At 38.1% G+C, this 21,282-nt stretch overlaps 7 protein-coding genes and 1 non-coding gene across 11 annotated transcripts; 3 read left to right on the top strand and 5 right to left on the bottom strand.

Moving 5' to 3' along the window:
- Positions 1-1,145: 1,145 nt before the first annotated feature.
- LOC109600151 (centromere protein J) lies at positions 1,146-4,239 on the bottom strand. Of its 2 annotated transcripts, XM_020016237.2 has the most exons (11): positions 3,924-4,239; positions 3,838-3,865; positions 3,754-3,778; positions 3,464-3,701; positions 3,073-3,392; positions 2,933-3,022; positions 2,521-2,776; positions 1,992-2,458; positions 1,717-1,939; positions 1,465-1,660; positions 1,146-1,405 (listed from the first exon to the last, which is right to left on the bottom strand). In XM_020016237.2, exons 1-11 carry the CDS (start codon positions 4,136-4,138, stop codon positions 1,271-1,273), a joined length of 2,193 nt encoding a protein of 730 aa, XP_019871796.2. In that variant the 5' UTR covers positions 4,139-4,239; the 3' UTR covers positions 1,146-1,270. The 2 variants fall into 2 exon arrangements, with proteins under 2 accessions (XP_019871796.2, XP_049824853.1); XM_049968896.1 differs by having other exon boundaries at positions 3,754-4,239.
- A 515-nt stretch (positions 4,240-4,754) lies between these two features.
- On the top strand, positions 4,755-11,977 carry LOC109600191 (voltage-dependent calcium channel subunit alpha-2/delta-3). Of its 3 annotated transcripts, none has more exons than XM_020016297.2 (25): positions 4,755-4,909; positions 5,071-5,152; positions 5,328-5,432; positions 5,491-5,622; positions 5,682-5,822; positions 5,880-6,033; positions 6,090-6,221; positions 6,279-6,538; positions 6,599-6,734; positions 6,788-6,970; positions 7,029-7,297; positions 7,356-7,439; positions 7,636-7,692; positions 8,029-8,109; positions 8,163-8,237; positions 8,294-8,470; positions 8,526-8,731; positions 8,788-8,894; positions 8,942-9,035; positions 9,616-9,726; positions 9,786-10,041; positions 10,096-10,344; positions 11,187-11,515; positions 11,576-11,792; positions 11,847-11,977. In XM_020016297.2, exons 1-25 carry the CDS (start codon positions 4,761-4,763, stop codon positions 11,940-11,942), a joined length of 3,882 nt encoding a protein of 1,293 aa, XP_019871856.2. In that variant the 5' UTR covers positions 4,755-4,760; the 3' UTR covers positions 11,943-11,977. The 3 variants fall into 3 exon arrangements, with proteins under 3 accessions (XP_019871856.2, XP_019871858.2, XP_019871857.2); XM_020016299.2 differs by lacking the exons at positions 11,576-11,792; positions 11,847-11,977 and adding exons at positions 10,399-10,752; positions 10,802-10,906 and having other exon boundaries at positions 11,187-11,325; XM_020016298.2 differs by lacking the exon at positions 7,636-7,692.
- A 173-nt stretch (positions 11,978-12,150) lies between these two features.
- LOC109600180 (transcriptional repressor protein YY1) lies at positions 12,151-14,860 on the bottom strand. The gene is made up of 5 exons (XM_020016270.2): positions 14,121-14,860; positions 13,195-13,380; positions 12,916-13,138; positions 12,732-12,851; positions 12,151-12,668 (listed from the first exon to the last, which is right to left on the bottom strand). Exons 1-5 carry the CDS (start codon positions 14,578-14,580, stop codon positions 12,563-12,565), a joined length of 1,095 nt encoding a protein of 364 aa, XP_019871829.2. The 5' UTR covers positions 14,581-14,860; the 3' UTR covers positions 12,151-12,562.
- A 296-nt stretch (positions 14,861-15,156) lies between these two features.
- LOC109600183 (zinc finger HIT domain-containing protein 2) lies at positions 15,157-16,681 on the bottom strand. Its single transcript, XM_049968994.1, has 5 exons — positions 16,462-16,681; positions 16,004-16,375; positions 15,803-15,953; positions 15,543-15,752; positions 15,157-15,490 (listed from the first exon to the last, which is right to left on the bottom strand). Exons 1-5 carry the CDS (start codon positions 16,509-16,511, stop codon positions 15,197-15,199), a joined length of 1,077 nt encoding a protein of 358 aa, XP_049824951.1. The 5' UTR covers positions 16,512-16,681; the 3' UTR covers positions 15,157-15,196.
- Positions 16,682-16,810: 129 nt separating this feature from the next.
- Positions 16,811-18,515, bottom strand: LOC109600179 (beta-ureidopropionase). Its single transcript, XM_020016268.2, has 7 exons — positions 18,229-18,515; positions 17,904-18,163; positions 17,760-17,854; positions 17,502-17,708; positions 17,337-17,447; positions 17,071-17,277; positions 16,811-17,013 (listed from the first exon to the last, which is right to left on the bottom strand). Exons 1-7 carry the CDS (start codon positions 18,423-18,425, stop codon positions 16,837-16,839), a joined length of 1,254 nt encoding a protein of 417 aa, XP_019871827.1. The 5' UTR covers positions 18,426-18,515; the 3' UTR covers positions 16,811-16,836.
- Positions 18,516-18,683: 168 nt separating this feature from the next.
- On the bottom strand, positions 18,684-18,755 carry Trnap-cgg (transfer RNA proline (anticodon CGG)). The gene has a single exon. It is a non-coding gene; the product is annotated as a tRNA-Pro (tRNA).
- A 47-nt stretch (positions 18,756-18,802) lies between these two features.
- LOC109600182 (mitochondrial fission process protein 1) lies at positions 18,803-19,817 on the top strand. Its single transcript, XM_020016272.2, has 3 exons — positions 18,803-19,017; positions 19,072-19,199; positions 19,323-19,817. The coding sequence occupies exons 1-3, from the start codon at positions 18,963-18,965 to the stop codon at positions 19,605-19,607; spliced, it is 468 nt and encodes a 155-aa protein (XP_019871831.1). The 5' UTR covers positions 18,803-18,962; the 3' UTR covers positions 19,608-19,817.
- Positions 19,818-19,875: 58 nt separating this feature from the next.
- LOC109600168 (zinc finger protein 277) lies at positions 19,876-21,245 on the top strand. Its single transcript, XM_020016256.2, has 3 exons — positions 19,876-20,123; positions 20,177-21,037; positions 21,092-21,245. The coding sequence occupies exons 1-3, from the start codon at positions 19,939-19,941 to the stop codon at positions 21,159-21,161; spliced, it is 1,116 nt and encodes a 371-aa protein (XP_019871815.1). The 5' UTR covers positions 19,876-19,938; the 3' UTR covers positions 21,162-21,245.
- The last annotated feature ends 37 nt before the right edge of the window (positions 21,246-21,282 follow it).

The raw sequence follows: 21,282 nt of genomic DNA, 5'->3' as shown, positions 1-21,282 counted from the left end.
TCCCCTTTTATGAGTGGTTGATTTGGATTGATTTTCTGTGAACAGCAAACACTATTTTAATATTTATCAACTTATTTATTTATTTTTAATATAATAACTATAACAAAAATTTAATGAAAGAAATAAAGCGGTTCACAAGCGTTGCTCGATTTAGTCGCACCCTTTCCCAACCCAAGACAAAATATTCCATTCTATTTTACTGGGTAATATGATAAAATAATATAAATAAAAACTTACGGAATTAATTTGGTCTGCCATTGTTCACCAAACCTAAAAATTTAATTAAATTAATTCATTGTAGTGAACATTCAAACTTCAAATTAATTAGAAATAAAATATTTTTTATAAAAAATATAAAATATGAAAGTTAGACAAATAAAATACCATTGCAGGTAACGTGTTTCAGTGATTTTTTATATTAATATGCAGAGTAAAAGTCGGCAAGTTTGTCCCGTAGTGGGAGACATATTATTACATTATTGTCTCTGTCGTGCATGATGTTTCGCTCTAGATACGGACAGATTAAATGCTTTTCAATCGAACTGTATAGATAAATTATATTACAAATTTCTTTAGAAACACAATTTTAATCTTTTAAAAAAACATTTTTAGAGATTAGACTGAAATATTTTAAAATTTCTTTTAATCGGAAATATAATAAATTAAGAAAAGAAATTTGGCGGCTAAAGAATATTTTATATATATTATATAGTTGCTTTTTATTTACCTGGAGTTGTCATGGTCATCACAGAATAGTAGTTTATTATTAAGTTTATATTCAATATCCACAAAAAAATTGACACAAATATAAACTTAAGAAAATAATAAAGTTTAGACGTTTTTTTACACGACAATTGTGTTATAAACTGAATTTTTATATTTATTTTCAGATAAGATATACCGGGTGTGGCGTTAATAATTCTTAAGTTTTGTCAGAGATGGGGCTTTAAAGAATTGTTTTACAGTCATGTTTCTTATGTAGTTTTCACTTTTTGTTATTCAACGCTTTTCAGAATGACATAGACGAGTGTACGGTTTATCGTTAGCATATCATTATTTTGCATGCTGTAAAATGACGAGTTATAAACTTTTCATCAATGTCCCCTAAGATAACTTAGATAAGTGCGTACAATGAGTCAAAAACACAAATTTAGAAAACTTTATTAAAAAATATTTCCTCGATGTTTAAAACAAATATATATATATAAGTATAAAAGGCAATAAATATTTATAAAAATCCAACAATAAAACGAATTTAAAGCATTCTTGATTATGTCGAATCGTTGGAATCATACACTAAGTTTCCTTCTGGATCTTTTTTCCGGATTCTTCCAGAAGCGTATCGAGTTTCTTGCGAACCATCCAAATACAAAATTTTTACCGTGCCATCCGGATATTCTCTTCTCTAAAAAGAAAACAATCAAATTTAACCAATTAAATAAAAAAATATGAGTAAATTCTAACTTTTTCGCTTTTAGTATGTATCTCCCTTTGTCCGTTGGCCAAAAGCAACGTTTTCGTTCCTTTGCCGTCGTCCTTCAACATGGATCCGTCACTATATCTCGTCTCCTCGCTTCCGTCCGGATTTAAACATTGCACAGTTCCGTCCGGATGGAATACCTCGCTTCTTCCATCCGGGTAGCGTTTCTCAATTTGTCCGCTGCAACAAAATATAATTCATGCGCCGGTTTAAAAAGGGCAAAACGATTTGGCCACCTGGGAAACTCGATATTTTCCGTGCCGTCAGCAAAAGTGGTGTGCCAGATGTTGTTGTTGGCGTAATAATATTTAATCGTGTTGTCACGCGCGAATGTTTGCTTGATGTCCCCATTGTAGTACTTGATGGTGGCCAATTGCCCGTCCGGACTCACAGTTTTCACGTTGCCGTTGCTGTATCTGACCTCCTTCGTTCCGTCTTCGAAAACCGTCTCTATTTTCCCTAAAATGTCACCCTAAACAATTGATAACACTCAAAGGATCAACGAACGAACCTTTTTTGGAATCGTTGAAACTCTTATGTTGACCAGGCGAAAAAACACTCCTGTACTGTTCCTCCAGCGACAAATTCTCGAACGTGGTGCCGTCGAAATTCTGCGACTCCTCCGACTTTTTGCCGTTCTTCAACACGGACTTCGGACCCGTCTCCTTCGTCTTGTCTTCGGTCAGCTTGTTCAGCGTTTTGTTGATGTCCTGCAACAGTTTCAGGTCGGCGGATTTCCGTTGCGGCCTACCACCGCCGAACGACAGTTTCGCATTTTGTTTCGTCAACAGTTCGACCTTGTCTTTTAGTTCGCCGTTCTCCTTCTCCAAATTTTTAATGCGGGTCCTCAGTCGAGCTTGTGTCATGCCGTTTTTGGCTTCCTTCAATTTGATCAGCTCCTTCGTTTCGATCAGTTCGTCTTTCAACATGTCCAGCTCCTCCCTGTCCTTTTTCACGTTTTGTTTGGTCGTTTTTAAACTGAGAAAAAATAAAGAAACGTCACAAACGTTACAATAAAATAGGTGCACTAGTTATATTACCTGTCGTTTTGAGCTTTCTCTTTGATAAGTTTGGTTTTTAGTTCGTCGATTTCGATTAACAATTGCTTTTTGTCGACGTCGAATTCCTGTACAACTTCTTCCATTTTATTGACGACTTCCTCGTTTCTTTTCCTCAACATCGCAACGATTTCTATCTGTTCTTGAAGTTGTTGTTGTACACTTTCAATTTTATTTTTGCAATTGTTTAATTCCACGTCTTTTACGACACAATCCAAACAATTAAGCGGCAAAATAACTAAAACATAAACATATTAAATAAAATAAATTAACACCAGAGAGAATTATTATTAATTATTGACAAAATGTAGTGTTAAAATTAACTCCCCCATAAAATGTTTTAATGATTGATACAATTTTAAGAACGTTTACAATTATTTGTATGTCAACTAACTCGAATTTGATTCTGAGGTGTTCACGCAGGCGTCCGTGAACGTTTTCTCGCATTTCTCGTAGGTCTCGTCGTCCGTCACGCATTCAGACTCTAAAAAGAAACGGTCCTTAATTATTCAAAAGAAATCAATTAAAATAAACCTGAGTCAAATCTTGTTAGGGTGCTTGTTGCGGTTGTTGTTGCTGTAGTGGTGGTATCCTCAGCTGCTTTGTTCCTTATGTTGTACATGAAGTTATTGACGAACTGCGTTTTCTGCCGCAACATTCTCAGCTTCATTTCCAATTCCGCCTTGGTGCAGTCCAGATGATCGGTCTTGTGCGGCGTACTGGACAATATTCTTAACACGCTCGAGTCCGTCGAACAGAAACTGCTGTTCTCCATTTTTCTTTCCAGACACTCGAACTTACGCAACTCAGATTCCTCCCTGTCTGAGTTGTAGCTGATGGGCGACAAGCTTTGTCTGAAATGCAACCTCATAAATATAATAATAATTATAGTGATGATACAGTACACCAGGAATGACATATTTACATTTGCTGATCAGGTTTTTGAAAGTTTTGTTGTTTAATCTCGTTGATTTTCGTCAAAATTAAACCGTTAAACGCGTTGATGTTAGGCAAATCGCAGTGCGGCTCTTGAGGTTGTGGGGAAGTCCATTTCATTCCCAAATTACTTTCCTCATTCCACTCAGATCTATTCTTCAATGGTGTCTTGTGTTTTATTTTTAAATCAGGTATTCTCAGTGGCGTAAATTCGTTAGATTGTATTTCTAAAACAACTCTGTCAAACTAATTTGTTACAATTTTATATAAAATACATACCGGGAGTTGTTTTCTTTGTTACATTCTTATTAGAAACACTTTTGTTAATTTTCTTAGTTTTCACGTTAGCAATTTTAGTCTTACTTTTGTTGTACCTTTCCAAGCCTGAACCCTTTCGTAAAAAAGGCCTTTTAGGTTTGTTGTTATTATTGTTACTGTTGTTGCCAGACTTTTGCACATCCTCCGACAGTTTTTCCTCCAGCAACTCTTCAAAACCCTTCTTGGGTGTGATTAGCTGTTCCTCGTGTACGTTGGACGTATTATTGTGGTCCGCGCTAGCATCATATTTGTTATTGTCTTCATAAAAATTGTATTCTTGTGTATGGTCCACACTATTTTGTTGCTGGTTTAGTGGAACTTGTTGATTCCATTCGTACGCTGACATTTTGCTATTTTCCGCCTAAAAATACATGACAACTGTTTCGTTTTTTAAAGTTGATTTCAATATGTTGAGGTTAACGAAAACAAATTCAAAATTAACGTATTATCCACCGCATAAAATAGATTTCTTTCGTCTACGCATGAATGAAATGAATTCAAAATTTAATAAGTCCGAAAGTGGCGCCCTCTATCGTCTAGTAGCTGTACATTAATTTAATTAATTTCAACAATATTATAGGCTGGAGGAAATAAATCAAATTGAATTCAATTGAAATTGGGCGACACCTACTACTTGGTGGTTACATTTCTTACATTTAGACAACGTAATCAAGAATTCTTTTTCTAGTTATTAACTCTTTTAAAATTATAAAATATTAATCAGATTAAATTGGCCCAACAATGGACATTATTAAATAACACAGTAAGTTTTCAAGAAGCAATTTACGTGATTCTCGATACGAAACAAATATTCTCTGAACTTTTCCAACAGATGGCAAAAAGAAAAACAGAGAAGAAACGGCGAGATTAGATGCGCAGCTTTTCCTCGAGAATTTTCCGATCCGAAGAAAACGCGTGCGCCCCGATTATTGATTTGACCTCGTGAACCAAATCGCCGCCCGCACCGCATGCCATCCATTCAGACCGTCCGCGACGCGAAACGAAAGGAAACGGCCGCGATGAGGATTCCGGCCGCCGTTGTCCTGCTGTCGTTGGCGGTTTGCTGCGCGCAGGAGGAGAACAGAGATCCGAAACCGCATCCGGAACTGGCCAAATTGTAAGTCGATTTATTTTAAGAGACGGAGGCGCAAATGGAGTTTTGTTTGTTTTTAATTCGATTTTTTTCATAACATTGATCTACGTGTGCCGAACTGTGTGTATACATAAATGTGCGCTATTATTAGATTATTCAGGCAGATGAAATTGTTTAATTTTTAGGGTGACGAATTGGGCGCATAAACTTTCCGGTGAGCTATGGAGTTTCGGGAATCTCGTTACGAGGAGATCCAAAGTTATGGAGGTAACACACACTGATATTAAACAATTTTAATTTTAATATAAATATATATTCTGTACACTGCTGTACTGTATTCTGTATTCTGTATTCTGTATTCTGTATTCTGCATTCTGTATTCTGTAGTTTGTATTCTGTATCTTATGATCAATGATTTGTATCCCATCATTTTTATTTTAAGAGTTACAAAGACACAAACGTGATACGAGAGGACGGCGAAACTATTTTAAAAGATATACATGAAAAAATCTCGGAAATGATGAAGCAAAAAGTGAAGGCTGTCGAGGTAAAAATCATTCGCAGCCGCAAGTTACGTTGCTCGCTTAATATGAGATTTATTGTAGAGAATCATGGACGTGGCAGAAAACGCGGCCAAACATCAAAAAGACGACGACATCGACGTCAATTTTCAGTTCTACAACGCCAAGAACCTCACCAATCCCGTGAGGGAAGAAAATGAGCCGACCACCAAACAAGTAACTAAATTACCAACATTCTGCCACCAATTAAATTACATTTCATCATAATTTTCAAGCCCCACAAGCCAGAAACGGACGAACTGAAAATGAACGACTTTTCTTCCGGCGAAAGCTTCGATTACCAACAAGATCAGGACGTCGATAACGACGATTCGTCCAAAGATTCCGAGTTTACGCCAGTCGAAATCGATTTGGAAGTACAGAACGCGTCACAAAATACCAATCGTAAAACTCATACGTAAAATTCATTTCAGGTGACCGACGGCAGCGAGAAAGATCCACAGGCGAGTCAGACACAGCCGAAAGATAAAACTAAGTTGCCCCTGTACAGGAACAGACACTTCTACAACATTCCCGTCAACACCAATCACAGTGCCGTTCACGTACCCAGCAACGTTTACGAACGATGTACGTTCACATTGAAATTTTAAAAAGGAAATGGGTTGAATTTAATTGTTTTGCAGCGAAAAACGTGATTTCGGGCATAATATGGTCGGAGGAACTGGACAAAACGTTCCGCAACAATTACAAACAAGATCCCACGCTTTCTTGGCAATATTTCGGAAGCTCCACCGGTTTTATGCGACAATTTCCTGGTAAAAAAGCCACTTTGTGCGCACACCGTTTATTTAACCGATGTTGTTGATTCGTAGCGATGATTTGGAGTCAAGAGCCGATCGACCTGTTCGACTGTCGCACCAGATCCTGGTACATAGAAGCGGCGTCTTCGCCGAAGGACGTCGTAATCCTGGTGGACAGATCCGGTTCCATGACCGGCATGAGGAGGGAGATCGCCCGTCATGTCGTCTATAATATTTTGGACACGTTAGGCAACAACGATTACGTCAACATTTACACGTTCAGTAACACGACCGATCCTTTGGTGCCCTGCTTCGAGGACATGTTGGTGCAAGTAAGTTGGTTAATTGCTTCAAAACGAACGTCGCATGTCTATGTATGTTTATGTTTGTAGGCGAATTTGGCGAACGTGCGACTGTTGAAAGAGAGCATGACCAACTTTAAAACGGAACAAATCGCCAATTTTTCGGACGCCTTGATAACGGCGTTCGAGCTCCTGGAGGAGTACAGGGAAAGCGAAAAACCCAAAGGTAATATCCACTATAAGTTTATGGAGTAGGGAAAAAGAAATTTTTGTATTTAGGAGCCAACTGCAACCAGGCAATAATGCTGATCACTGACGGGGTCCAGTACAACTACAAGGAAATATTCGAGAAGTACAACTGGGGCGACTTACCGTTCATGAACGTGAGGGTGTTCACTTATCTGATCGGTCGCGAAGTCTCCGACGTTCGGGAAGTTAAGTGGATGGCGTGCGCCAATCAAGGTACACACCAAAACCAACCGACGTTGTTCCCCACAATAAAATCTGTACGTCTCTTCAGGTTATTACGTGCATTTAAGCACCTACGCGGAAGTACGGGAGGAGGTGTTGCAGTACATTCCGGTGATGGCGCGTCCGATGGTGTTGAACGCCAATCAGAAACCGAATCCGACTTGGAGTCCGGTTTATGCGGACGTGACTGATCCGAAGTTAACGAACTGGCTGTGGGTGAACAGGGAACGGAACCGGCAAAGAGAAAAATTTATGATGAAGGACAAGGCTTTGATGACGGTCGAACAGGATAAGAGATTTGTGCACCAGCAAAAAATTGTACGTACCGACTTAAGTCAGTTGAGGTTTGGTTGGATTAACGGTTATTGTGTTTCAGAAACAGGATAATTACGGGGAGTTACAGACTTATCATCTGATGACTTCAGTGTCGCTTCCGGTTTACGACAAGAAACCGAGAGCGGTAAGAACAATTTTTAATTTATTTTACAATAATTCACTTGCAATTGTAAATCATATTCTGATTTTAACCCCAAAATCTTTAATTAATTGGAACTTAAAATTAAAATTTCTATTTAAATTTTAATTTTAATTTGCCTGTAACCAGACCAATTTATTACGTGTGTTAAATATCGTGTTTGCCGTTTTCTCTCCCGCAGAATATCACCGAAAAAATTCAAATAAACGAAGCGAAATGGATGATGGTGACCAGAGAGGTAAAACTAACGAAGGACCGAACGTAATTTACTTGTTGTGCAGTTTATATTAATTAATTATAGCCAGAGGAACCAGATTTTAGTCGCTGCAACGATTAGATTTACTAATTATATACAAATAGTACACTAGAATATTGTTTTTATACGTTTATAATAATAATTTGTGTGTTTATAGTGTTGTTAAACGTTAGAACGGTGCTAAACAGTTAGAAACAGAACTAGTTTAATTGGTGAAATTGATTAGCGAGTAGTTTTTAGAAGAAACGGCCACAAGTAGTGAACCACTAGTGAATAGTTAAACGTTGAATGTTTACTAAAGTTTGATTGTTTTTGCAGGAACGAGTTGCTAATCTTTTAGGAGTCGCAGGGACTGACATACCCATTGAATACATCAAGAGATTAATGATGCCTTACAGGGTACAACACGACTAACTTACTTTTAATCAATTAATTCATAGTTAATATTTTAGCTTGGAGTCAACGGCTACGCATTTATAGTAACAAACAACGGTTACATATTAACCCACCCCGATTTGCGACCAGTTGTAAGTTAAAATTAAACATTTTAATTAAAGATTTTTATCCAATTTTACGCTATCAGTACCAGGGAATATTGAAGCCGGCTTACAACCGGGTGGATGTGACAGAGGTGGAAGTAATGGACGACGACAACCATCCCAGGGAGTTCAGCGACGAAATCCGAGAACTGAGAAACAACATAGTGATGCAGAAGAAGGGAAACGTGACGTTGAGGGTGAAAACGCACGTGGACGACATGGTACTGCCGACCCTGATCCAATTTCCTCTGCCCATTCACCAACTATTTGTTGCAGAAACGTCTGATGACGTTCACCAGACACTACTTCTACAGGGGGATAAACGGCACCCCCTTCAGTCTCGTAATAGCCCTCCCGCACCGTTACGGGTTCTACAGGGTGCAACACAAAGTGGAGAACGACATACACAGGATGCGTTCGCAGTTGGATCAGCAGATGTTCACGCAGTTTTTCACCGGTAATTGGACCATCCACCCCGACTGGTAATCGATTCGATCGATCGATCATTGTTGGTTTTTAATTTGAAGTGGTTTCGTAGGCAATATTGCAGGGACTTGAAGGATAATTATTTCAACACCCCCGAACAAGAACTGTTGCATTTCCTGCGTAAAATGGCCGAACCCGGTTGGAAGTGGTCTTCCGAATGTAAACCACCACTAAATCGTTGATTGTCGTTAACAACTGTGTTTTAGGTGAGCGTAAATTGTTTTGCGAAGTCGTGAACGACGCAAAAATAACGTCGTGGTTCAGCGAAAACATCACGACCACATCCAAAGAAGAGAACGGGTAAGATTTGATAAAATCCACCTTTTTAAAATCATAATTTGCCTGACGCACAAATAGTTAAAACTGTTTTTCTTTTTTCCCCCATTTTTGGTATTAAAGTCTAATAGCTATGTTGATGGCACTAATTCCAAGGTACAGTAAAAACAAACACTATTATCATTTTCGTTTGACGACTTTTGTTGTGTTTATGATTTGATTATTCGTTTTAGAAGTAGTTGTGAACTAACAGTTTGTTTTCAAGCCAATAATGTTTTTGGATTTTGCAGCCAGGAATTGTTCATAAAGATTTTGTCGTTTCAGCGCAACCGATCAAAGTTAATTTAATCGTTACAGGGGATCGACAAATGATAATGTATAGTGACGGCATTGTATTCCTTTTAATTATAATAATTTCCTTGATTTACTTAAATTACAACTGAGTTTTACTCCCCACAACTGATAGAAAACATTTATGAGGTGCCGTTTGGGTCAGACAACTTTGTTGTTTTCATCTGATACAAACGACGTCTCAGACACAACATTAAAAGCCGTAACATCCATAAAACTGCGCATTAATCACAATTAATTGATTATCATCCAGGACCGAATTCATAAAGCGTTTCGGAATAACGGTGGCTTTTTTGGCGACGCACAGCGGACTGACTCGCTGGCAATACTTCCCGCAAAACATCGATCCGTCCGTTCACGAACCGTAAGTCGACGATCCGTTGGGAAAGTTTTGGCTTTCATAAACCAAATGTTTGCCCCCAGAAATTTCCACAACGTCCACAACAGGGCGATAGACGAGACGTGGTACAAACGTGCGGTCGAACAGCACTATCTGAACCCGCAGAACTTCGTGTTTTCCGTGCCGTTTCACGTGGGCGACGAGAATCACACCTTGGTGACCGTTTCGCACGCGATCTTCCGCGAGAACAACAGCAAGGAGAAGGCGCCGGCCGCGGTTGTCGGCTATCAACTCTACCATTCGGCGATGTATTCGCTTTTCACCAAAATCACCAACAGCGTAATTATTTCGTTCAATCAGGTTTTATGAGGTAATACTTAATGGTGTTTTTAGTGCGGCGACATATCGTGCAAAAGGACGTGCGAATCGAAGGAGTTGCACTGTTTGATGCTGGACGACAACGGCTACATAATAATCAGCAACGATTTACAAGAAACCGGCTACTTCTTCGGGAGAGTACGTCCGGACATCATGGACCAGTTGGTCGAGGAAGAGATTTACAAAATCACCACCATGTACGACTATCAAGGACTGTGTCCGGAGAGTCAGGAAACCACTAATCCTGCTTCGAGACTCATGACAGTACGTTACATCACCATCATCATTTCTAAGCATGTTAAATGACACTTTTCACAGCCGTTCTCTCTGATTTTCACCACACTGTGGAACGTCTTTGCGCACGACTCACACGATTATCCATGTGACCAAAAATACCCCTTGCACATCTTAAACCCCAACACTAACACTTACAATCACAACGGTGTGTTCATTGAACCAATCAACAAGACCAATTTAATTCTGGTAGTTTATCAAGATTACACACACAACAACAACAACAACAACAACAACAACAACAACAACAACAACACCGATTATGATTTGGAGGTTGAGGAAATCAAATATCCGATTAGATTAGAATGTTTTATTGTCCGAAACGGAAGCATGAAAAGAAGAAGTTACGCGCAGTGTTACAATAAAGAAGAAACAAACGTAAAATTATAAAGGATTAATTGAAATATGTTCTAAAAGTTAGTTTTAGGTGTCCGAAATTTTATTGTGTAAAGGAACGACCCTACAACACTCTGTGTTTGTGTTTGTCTTGCACGGAATAATTTTGTTAACACACTAACACACAACACCTTAGGTACGCTCTTTGATTTCTGCTTTCAAATAACATTCCTATTTGCCGCTATAGGGGTGTTATTTATACGACCTCAAGTTTTTTACAGTCTTTCTACGGTATTTCTACAATATTGGACGTTGTTTTTTTAGCATGAATGCATGAATTACTTTTGTTAACACTTCGTTTTTCATATGATTACATCTATGTGATTCAAGGTATTGCGCTACATTCTTGAGTGCACATGCGCATATTATCAACCACGACAAGCTATTCAAAATATTGACCAAATCGCTTTTTCCAGCCCCTAATTCACATTGCGAATGTATTAAATTGGTCCTTCGCCAAACTGATCTATTTAATACGGACAGTGACCGGAACCGAATTGGAAACGATGACTTATCCAGAACACGACGATATGAAAGAGGACGACATGATGAACGAGAGGGAGGAGGAGCAAATCGAAAACCAACCTACCTCGCGAAGCGAAAAGGAACTGGACCACAGATTACTGATTAAAAAAACTAAGCCGGAGCCGTGCGACACCGTCATGTCTTTGTACAGTTTGGTGCACTACAACGAGTCGACAATCGGTAACAGCAGCTACTCTAAACCGATGACGGATTGTACGAGGTGCCAACAACCGATATTAAACGTGGAACGTGACACAAGCTAATTTATGAATTTTTGCAGGCCGTTTTTGGTGCAGAAAATCTCGAACAGCAACATGATATTGCTGGTCATTAACAACGTATGCAGGGAAAACAGGGAGAGGGCCGAACGTACATTGGGATTGCTTCCTGAACCGCCGAAACAAGTCGATTATAATATGTCGCTTTCTTGTTACAGAGTATTAAACAACAATTTCCCGAGGCGTTTGTATATGAGCTGCATTAACAGGAGTTCAAACGTAAACGTAACAATTAAGAACTTGAATTAGATCATTAATTGTGTGTTGTTTTAGGAGAGCGAGATCAAATTGTGTGGCGCAGGGACCAAATTAACGCCTACTCTCATAATTCCATTGTTTATTTTGTTAATATTCCATTTCGTCAGCTAAAAACATAATTTATTAAAAAATTTAGATAGTTAATATTTTATTGTCTGTGATAAATGATGTAAATACCGGTTACGCAATTTCTATTGATGTTTAGGCGTTTTTAATTATAAATTTTTTGTTTATTAAATAATATATTCTATTGTAATACATACTACAATACACATTTAATTACATAATTGTCTTATTTAAACGTAATAAAACGAGAGTGTTAGTTGAAAAATTATTTATTACTCTTTGAATGTATTCATTTTATGTACATTAAGAAATATATCATATCAAGTATATTACAATAACTTACAGCCTAAAACGATAAGATAAATAAACAATTTCCGTAACTGAATCAATTATTAATCTATTGATGAATTCCCGATTATTAAACAATCGAAAACATTTATTTAAATTAACACTCGAAACGAACAAACAAATGTAATCGAACTTTCTCACATTCAGTCTATTTTTGTACTTGATCAAAGTAAAATACAAAAACTAATCCGATTCGTCCATTTCCACAGGAAAAAACGCGACACAACCGTTTACGTTTACAGTCATTTTTTGCGTCCAAATATTTCAATATGTACACTTGCGTAAAACGTTCTCAATACCTATAATTGATGACCAAATTAATCAGTGTAGACGATGTATTCGGGATCGGCCACTTCCACCTGGACGAAATGCGGCTGCATCAGTTGTATGTTGTTCGTCGTTCTCGCCACGTTGTTTCGCGACCTGAAATCACGTCGTTCAAATCAATTCACCTCATTGAAGCCCGCTAACGTGGGGGAAACGTACTTTGCTTTGGCGTGTGTCAAAATGTGACTCTTCAGGTTTGTGGACTGCGCAAATTTCTTGTTGCATCCGTCGAACGGACACACATACGGTCGGTCGCCGGTGTGAATGCGAACGTGTGTCCTAAAATCAAATTGGTAAGTAAACATCCAAAATGGGTTTCCTGTTGGCGACGTTTTTAACGTACCTAAGATTGAAGTCGAGACTGAAACGTTTGCCGCAGCCCTCGAACGTGCACTGGAACGGTTTCTCGCCGGTGTGCACCAACTGGTGGCGTTTCAATTTGCTGGACTCGACGAAGGCCTTGCCACATTCGGCGCACACGTGGACACGCGGTCCGTGCGTGTGCAGATGTTTGCGCATCGCAGAGTTGTCACGGAACATCTTGTTACAACCCTTGTGCGGACAAGCTGCAATAGAAAGACCATTAGAAAATCAAATTTTAAGGACAACAACGTGATCTTACCGATGGTCCGATCGGTGGTGTCCTGATTGGGTCGTCTGACTCTCGGGCTTTTGAGACCGGGCCTCGCAAACTCGGCCAGCTGCTTCGGATCCGACAAATCCAGGCCGGGGATCCCGTCGGCTGGTATCTTCTTACCGGTCATGTATTCAGTATAGTCTGGATCCGGTTCCGGGTTTGAGCCCTCATCTAGAACAAATAGGCAACAATTATTTTAAATTGAACGTTTTCACGGTGACGTTACAGTTAGGATTGGAATTGTATGTGCGAGCCGTCGATGGCTCGATGATTATGGTTTTAATCTTATAGTAAACTTCATGACGAAACAGGTACAAGTGTTGCTGGTCGCCAGACATTTTTTTGTGCCACTGTTTAATTAATACTGACAATGATATTGAAATTTGTTGATTTATTTAGCTGTTGTTATGGTTATGTCTGAAAAATTTGTTCCAAAATTTAAATATGTATGTAAACAAAAAAGATTAATAGTTATTTTAATTTCAACCTAGCACAAGTTAAGTTGGCAACGAAAAATACAAATGCAGCAATCGACAGTGACGCCATCTATGAATGACCTTTAAAATCTCTGCAATAACACTCAATAAAAAAGAACAATTTTCCAAATATGATTGAAAAATCTAAAATTACGAGCAATTGTTAGACGCAATTGATCATTTCGGTCGCGATTGAACGGTTAATAGAGGCAAAAACGAGTATAGAAGCTAAAACATTTCAGGCGGCCATGACGGTCCACCATTACCTCCTGCGCCATTTAAAAAATATGGCTGTAAATCCAGTCATGGCGGATTTGTTTGGCAACAAACAGCCGTCAGTGTACGTCGTCTGAAATTGCGGTCGGTTCGGCCAGCGGAAACGGTCCGCGGCCGCCCCCGTGTCTCGCCAAAGTGCAACGATAGAAACGTACGTACCGTCAGAGGCCCCAGATGCCCACATAGTGACCGAGAACTCGCCCTCCATCGTCTTGATCTGCACCTGCTTCTGCTCCCATTTCCGAGGCTTCTGTTCCACCGCGTGACACTCGCTGAGCAACAGCTCGTTGTCGCGACGCCCCAGCACGTTTCTGCCCTTGGGCGGGCGTCTCCGTTTGCCGGACGGTCCGGGCGACGATTCGACGTAAAGGTCGGAGCCATCCGGCACCGGTACCTCGTACAGGCTGAGGGGATCGCCCGAATCATCGATGATTTCCTCCTGCGCTTCCAGGATGATGTCTCGGCCCTCCAGGCCCTGCATCGACATCATTGGCTCGCCGCCGCACTCCACGATCGTTTCGACCGTGTCCGATATGTCGACCGGTATCGCCTCGATTTCGACGCACTCCTGTATCTCGGGCTGCATCTCAACCTCGCACATCATGCCTTGGTCGGCCATGGCGATTAGAAATTATCCTGCCGGCCCGCTTTGTTTACGAATGGACGATCAAATATGGCGTTGCGCGATCGCGACAATGGCGGAACCACTCGCATAGGTTGTGTTGTTCATGGATCGAATCGCACGCGTTCTGTACTGTCGGTTTTTCGTCAACCGTCCTTGTCTAACGCACGGTTCTCATACGGGACGTACGTCTAAGATCGGTGATGCGTGTGTCGACGTCTATCGGTGAAAGTAAATAACACCTATGCACGCGACTACAGAAAACACTTTTTATTTTTTCAAATTTCATTTTAGATTAACTATTTTGACAACACCCCCAAACGTTTAAGTTTTTATCAGAAACAACAAATTACTTTTATAATCACCGAATTCTGTACCAAGTATGATTTTCACGAGAAAAAATATTTAAGTAGGATGTGGCCATCTGTTGTCAAACAGGCACCACCATTTATTTCAGTTGCAGAAAACTTCAATTACGTTGAAGTATTTGTTTATATTTTTAGACATCACAGACCCCGGTAATTAATACGCATATTTGTTAATCGTTTAATACATAGATGGCAATAGTAAATGTACAAAGATAATTCACTTTATTTACAAAAAAAATACAAATTTAAACCTGATAACAATCTTTAACATAAGACAAAAAGTATTCGATTTTTTTTTCGTAACTGATAATATGTTCTTTGCTCTCTAATTTAACGCTGGGAAAATGATCGTTTGGAAAACTCTTACCAAATGTTTCTTTTTCTTGCGGATTTTCTGCCACCTTCAACAGTTTTAATAAATCACTTAATGCACACAGTATATAAAACTTCGGTTCGGAAAAATTAGGTCCCCGTAAAATTTTCGTAACGTCTTTTTTCATCGTTTTAAAGTTTTCCTCATCTGTGATAATCCAATCAGTCTAAAATTGAAATAAAATTAATCAATTTAAAAATTTTAATACAATAGATTACATTTAAACATTCTTGTTGAACTGATTTAATGGCAAACTCGTAATCTGGTAAGTTTTCCTTAGATTTGATACAAATGGATAAGTTTGCCCAACAACTAACTGCTTCTTTAGCAAAATCGAAATGTTCACCATTTAAATATCTTGTTGTAAAGGCATAAGATGCCAAAATGTTTACTAGGTTGTTCTTTAACAATTCTGATGGAGTTTTGCTCTGAAAAAACTAATTATAATATATTGTCTCAAAACAAAAATGTAACCAACAGTTATTAATTTGATATCCTTAATTTCTGCCAATTTGGGGCAATTGTTTTTGTATTCCTTGTTCTCACAACCAATAATTTCAACTTTTCTGGGATCATAATAATCCCACCAAGGTTCCCAGGGTTTTATCAACTTTGTGACATCTTCTGATCTGCAAATAAAATGTAATTTCTAACAACATTTTAATAAATAAAACATTACTTTAAAAACGCAATGAAATCTTGTTTTTCATCTTCAGTCAGTTTCTCCCAGACTTTTTCGGCATCATCCAAATCAACACCTTCCAATCTGGATGTGATGTCATCAATATCATCATTATCATCTGAATCTAAACCATCATCTCCATCTGAAAACTCATCCAGATTTAGTTTGTTGTTGTGGTGTTGTCTTTGCAAAATCTCCATCATTTTCGTTTTAGAATCCAAGTCGCTTTGTTCATTTAATGCCTCGATGACTGATTCTTTATAAAAATCCTCACTGCAATTCAAGTGAGAGGGCGACTGATAACAAGGCAAGGAACAGTACAAAATGTTACAACGGGGACAAGAATATTTGGCCAAGGCATTTTCGCAACTAAAACACATTTAAAACATGAATATTTAAATAATCCGGGTATTTGGTTATTAACAACAACATAACCTCCAAACAAAGAAAATTACATTTTACAAGTGTTTGTCTCGTCTAATTCGACGATTTTTGCAGTTGCCATAGTAATTTATTGGCATCAATAACTTGTGCTACTATTTTGAGGTTGATTTTCGCTGAAATTGGATAAAATACTATTTGAAACTTTAAATTTGACAGATAATTCTCTAACACAGGTCCGGACTCCGGACCACGCACCTCTTTTTGTAACACTGCGACGGACTCGGCAACAACACCGAAAGATGGCGCGCTCACCGACCTGTTTAGCTCGGAGAACATCTATCCGACGAGAGATGGCGCTGCGAGAAAAGAGCCACATTCGGATGAAACATTAAAATTTCGGGGTGAATAAAAATTAAAACGATTACAAAAAAATTAATTTATTAAAATTAAAATTGTTTTCTGATAATCTGCGGCTTAAAATCGTGCTTGACCGCTCTCGGTAATGATTCCGCGTACAAATCCAATCGTTGTGTCATCTGAAATCCCCAATGATCTCGCACTTGCCGACACAAATTCAAATCCAATTCGGTCACTAATAGACCGTTTTTCGTCCGCGATAACCCCTGAAATCGACAAAAATAAGCAGTCAGTCAGCCAAGTAATTTTATTTGCAATTTTACCTCTGATCTAGTGCCGTTGGGTGCGACCGCATAACTGGAACCGTAAAAATGTCCGAAATCTTTGTGGGCGGGTCTTCCGTTGCCGGACGTGAATTCATTTGGAAACGTTTCAGTGCCGACACGGTTAATAGCGAAGGCAAAGTAGCCGTTCGCCACTGCAGCGTTTCGGGCTTCGATTCCCCACAGAGGTTCACTCAATTCGCCCACCTATAATGAGAAAATAGAGATTTTAAAAGAACGAATTACAATTTTATTGTCTCCAATACCGTGGCGGATGGATTAAAGACGAGTTCTGCACCATTTATTCCAAACATTAGCCAGTTTAAAGGATGATGACGTCCGTAACAAATATTTACAGCCACCCTGCCGAATTCAGTCTGAAACAATGCGAATAAGAAAACAAATCTGAAATAATGAACGCGGTAAATTACTTCAAAAACTGGATGTCCCGTGTTGCCTTCAAAATAATATGTGGACTCGTTAAAATCACCGACCCTAGGTATGTGATTCTTGCGATGCTTCCCCAAGTAATCACCGTGATTGTCGATCACAACGGCCGTGTTCCAGATCGTGTCGCCGTGTTCTTCATCTCTTTCCAATATTGGTGATATTATCACCATGTTGTTATCCTTTGCGAGCTACAAAACCAACATTTAATCGACTCACACCATCATCTATAATTTCATTACAGTTTGCAAGAATTTTGTGGTCGGTCCGTGCTTCGCATCCTCCGCATACTGACACCACGGATCCTTTTCTCTCGTGCAAAACGCGAAGGGCATATCTGCAACCGTTTCAATTAAATTTAATCGACCAAACACCTTAGTATTTACTCCAAGCTTCCTGAAAGCAGAACACGTTGACGTTGGCCGCTGCGGCAATCGCGATGGCATTTTTTGCTAGTTGGAAGACAGCTTCGCGCATCTCCAAGATCGGCGACGATGTGGGTAAAGGTGTGGCATGTTGGAAGACTCCGACGCGTGTTAGTCTTGACGACCGCGTTTGTTCCGTTTTCGATTTGAATCCGCACGTTTTCAATTCGATGTGGTAAGCTTGTGCAAGTTGTAAAGCTTCTTTTGACACTTCGAAAGTGCTGAAACATTATTATTATTGTTATTACTATTTAACAGCTTCTGGAACTTATGATTGTTTACTTACTAAGTTTCTTTACCGTACAAAACATCTTTGACAAGAGTGCGGTCTTCTATCGACAGTTTTTCTAAAATCGCTTCAATTCCTGTGAATTCAGAGTCGATTTGAGACATTTTGACAAGCGTTGCGCTCACTATACTAATATTGAAGTTAATATGCTCGACCTGAATAATGTTGTGGGCAGCTAAAAATATACCAGTCATTTATAAACAGATTAAGTGTTATTCAAACTGGCGATAAAAGCTGGAACTTTCCTTCTGGTTTATAAAGTCAGCGTATTTAAACTGAATTATTCCAGTTACTGTTAGATAATAAAGCAATAAAGTTTTAATTGTTTAATGTTGTACACTAGGGATTAATTTAACTTGACACTCAGATTAATTTAAGGAGAAAACTTTATTTCAATTTCATTTGTTTTGATTATGGGTACGAGTTTCAGAAAGAAGTAAAAAAAGTAGTCTGGGCCTGTCCGGGATTTGAACCCGGGACCTCTCGCACCCGAAGCGAGAATCATACCCCTAGACCAACAGGCCGTTGTCTTTTATTAACAAATTAACTAGAGATAAACGACTACCTAAAATCCACCGTTGAAAACCCTTAAACCTTTTACGAAATTAACAATTCCGCGTATTTATTTTCATTTGTGAAATCACAGTTAACTACTACACAACATCAATAATAGTGACAATCAAAACATAATAATAATTGAGCAGTCAGTAGTTCCAACGCGATTAAACGTGATGGACGCACCAAAACCAAAGGATTTGTATAGGGAAACACCCATCAGATATTTGGGTATGTTTTCTACATAATAAAACCGTTTTGAATTGTTGTCCGTTGTTGTTTTAGGTTATGCGAACGAGGTGGGCGAGGCATTTAGGGGGTGGATTGGCAGCAAATGGGTTAACGCAACTTACGGAGTCGCCACACTTTATGTATTAGCGGATACTATTGATAAAAGTATTAATTCGTACGAGGTAAAGCATAAATTACAATAATTTTATGTTTATTGAGAACATTTTAACGTTATGCAACTCTTTGTACATTTGTTCGTACCCTTACTTGTATATACTGTAGGTTAATTTTTAAATTTTTTTCAGACGAACAAGAATGAAAGAAATCACATTAAAAAAGTGACATACACAACAATTGATACGCTTTTATGGCAATTTTTGGCCTCCGTCATTATACCCGGGGCAACGATAAATCGAGTTTGCGCTGTATCAAATTATTTGCTCAAAAGAGTGGAAAAATTACCTAAAAACACAAGAAAATATACAGTAACAACCATTGGTTTAGTCACGATTCCTTTTATCATCAAACCCATTGATAATTTAGTTGACAATTTAATGGATGCGACAATTAGGAAAGTTCAACCAAAATAAATAAAAAACAATGATAATAGTTTTAAAAAATAGAAACACTGCCTACAAATATTAATTTTAAAGTAGTACATTTAAAATTTAAACATTGTACTAAAATTATAAAATAAATTTTGGAAAATGTAATTTTAGAGTAAAGAAAGCTTTAATGTCAATTGTTGCCAATTAATTGTTAAAATGTAAATGATTATTTTGTTATGTTGATGTTATAAATATATATATATATATATTATTAAAAGCCTCGAGACATTTTATTTTCCCCATACTTCTGCCTAATTTTTTTTTCTAACCTAACTTTGTAGTTGTTTTGAAACAGTCTGTCAACATTAACATCATGTTCGGTCCTTTGTCATTTGAAGACACAAAACGAAGAAACCAACAAGAAAATCAATTAACGAAATGCTTTTTATGTTCTAAGGAATATAATTTACAGACCGACATGGTTTTGTTCTGCAAACATTTATTTGAGGAACACAGTTTGATTATTGAGGACGTGCAAAACATACCAAACCTACCAGAGTATATTTTAAATCTTTGTCGTTTAATTTTGGATTATAACTTGTACATTTTAGATACATAAACTACTGGAATGATAAGTTCAAAACAACAAACATGGAACAAATAATTCCAAGTGTACAAATAAAAGACTCTGAACCTAAATACTATTTACTTTCTACACTGCTAAAAGAGGACAAAGAACTGAGACACAAATTAAAGTTGAATGAAGCGATAAAAGTGCAAGAATTCGAACGCACTGACAAATCTTACACAAGGCAATGTTTGTTTTGCAAACTAATTATAGAAGGCACAAGGCCTGAGTTTCTCCAACATTTATCAGAAAAACATAACTTGCAGCTTGGCAATCCGCAAAACCTAGTCTACATTGAGGAACTGATTGAGAAAATTGCTGGGAAAATAACTGAACTGCAGTGTATTTATTGTGAAAAAACGTTTCCAGAATGGAACACATTAAAGGAGCACATGAGGAAGAAATTGCACAAAAGGATTAATCCTGCAGACAAAACTTATGACAGGTTCTATATTGTTAACTATTTGGAGGTGGATAAGACTTGGGAAGATGTGCAGAATGAGGATGACAGGTATGCTTTGCCACATGGACAGCAAAACACTGATGAAGAGTACTCTGATTGGAAGGAAATGCAGGATGAAATTAACTGTCTGTTTTGTGATAAAAAGGAGGACAATATTAACACATTGTGTTTGCACATGGAGGCTGATCATGACTTTGATTTTGTTGAAAATACCAAACAATTAGATTTCTACCAGAAGATCAAACTTGTTAATTATATTCGAAGACAGGCCCACAACAAGAAATGCTTGTATTGTGATAAGAGTTTTGAGAACTTAATTGGACATTTAACTACAGAAGGACATTGTAAATTGCCCAAACTAAACACCTTTGATCAACCTGAGTGAGTTAATGTTTGAAATTTGGAGAACTCGAGATTTATTCAGTTTCCTTTCAGGTACTATTTTCCTACTTATGAAGACGATGCGTTTTTGTACTTTATTGATGATGTGGAAGAAAATGATTAATATTTTGTTAATTAATATATTGTATATTGTTTATTTATTTAAAAACTATAAAAATTTATTGAAGAAATAAAACATACAATAAGATTTTCTTTTATGTACCTTTTATAGACAAAATGGTAAA

This window comes from Aethina tumida, chromosome 6 (genome assembly GCF_024364675.1).
Source record: "Aethina tumida isolate Nest 87 chromosome 6, icAetTumi1.1, whole genome shotgun sequence".
Classification (NCBI taxonomy): Eukaryota; Metazoa; Arthropoda; class Insecta; order Coleoptera; family Nitidulidae; genus Aethina; species Aethina tumida.
The sequence above is the reverse complement of the archived record's forward strand: the minus strand, read 5'-3'. Positions and strand labels throughout refer to the sequence as shown.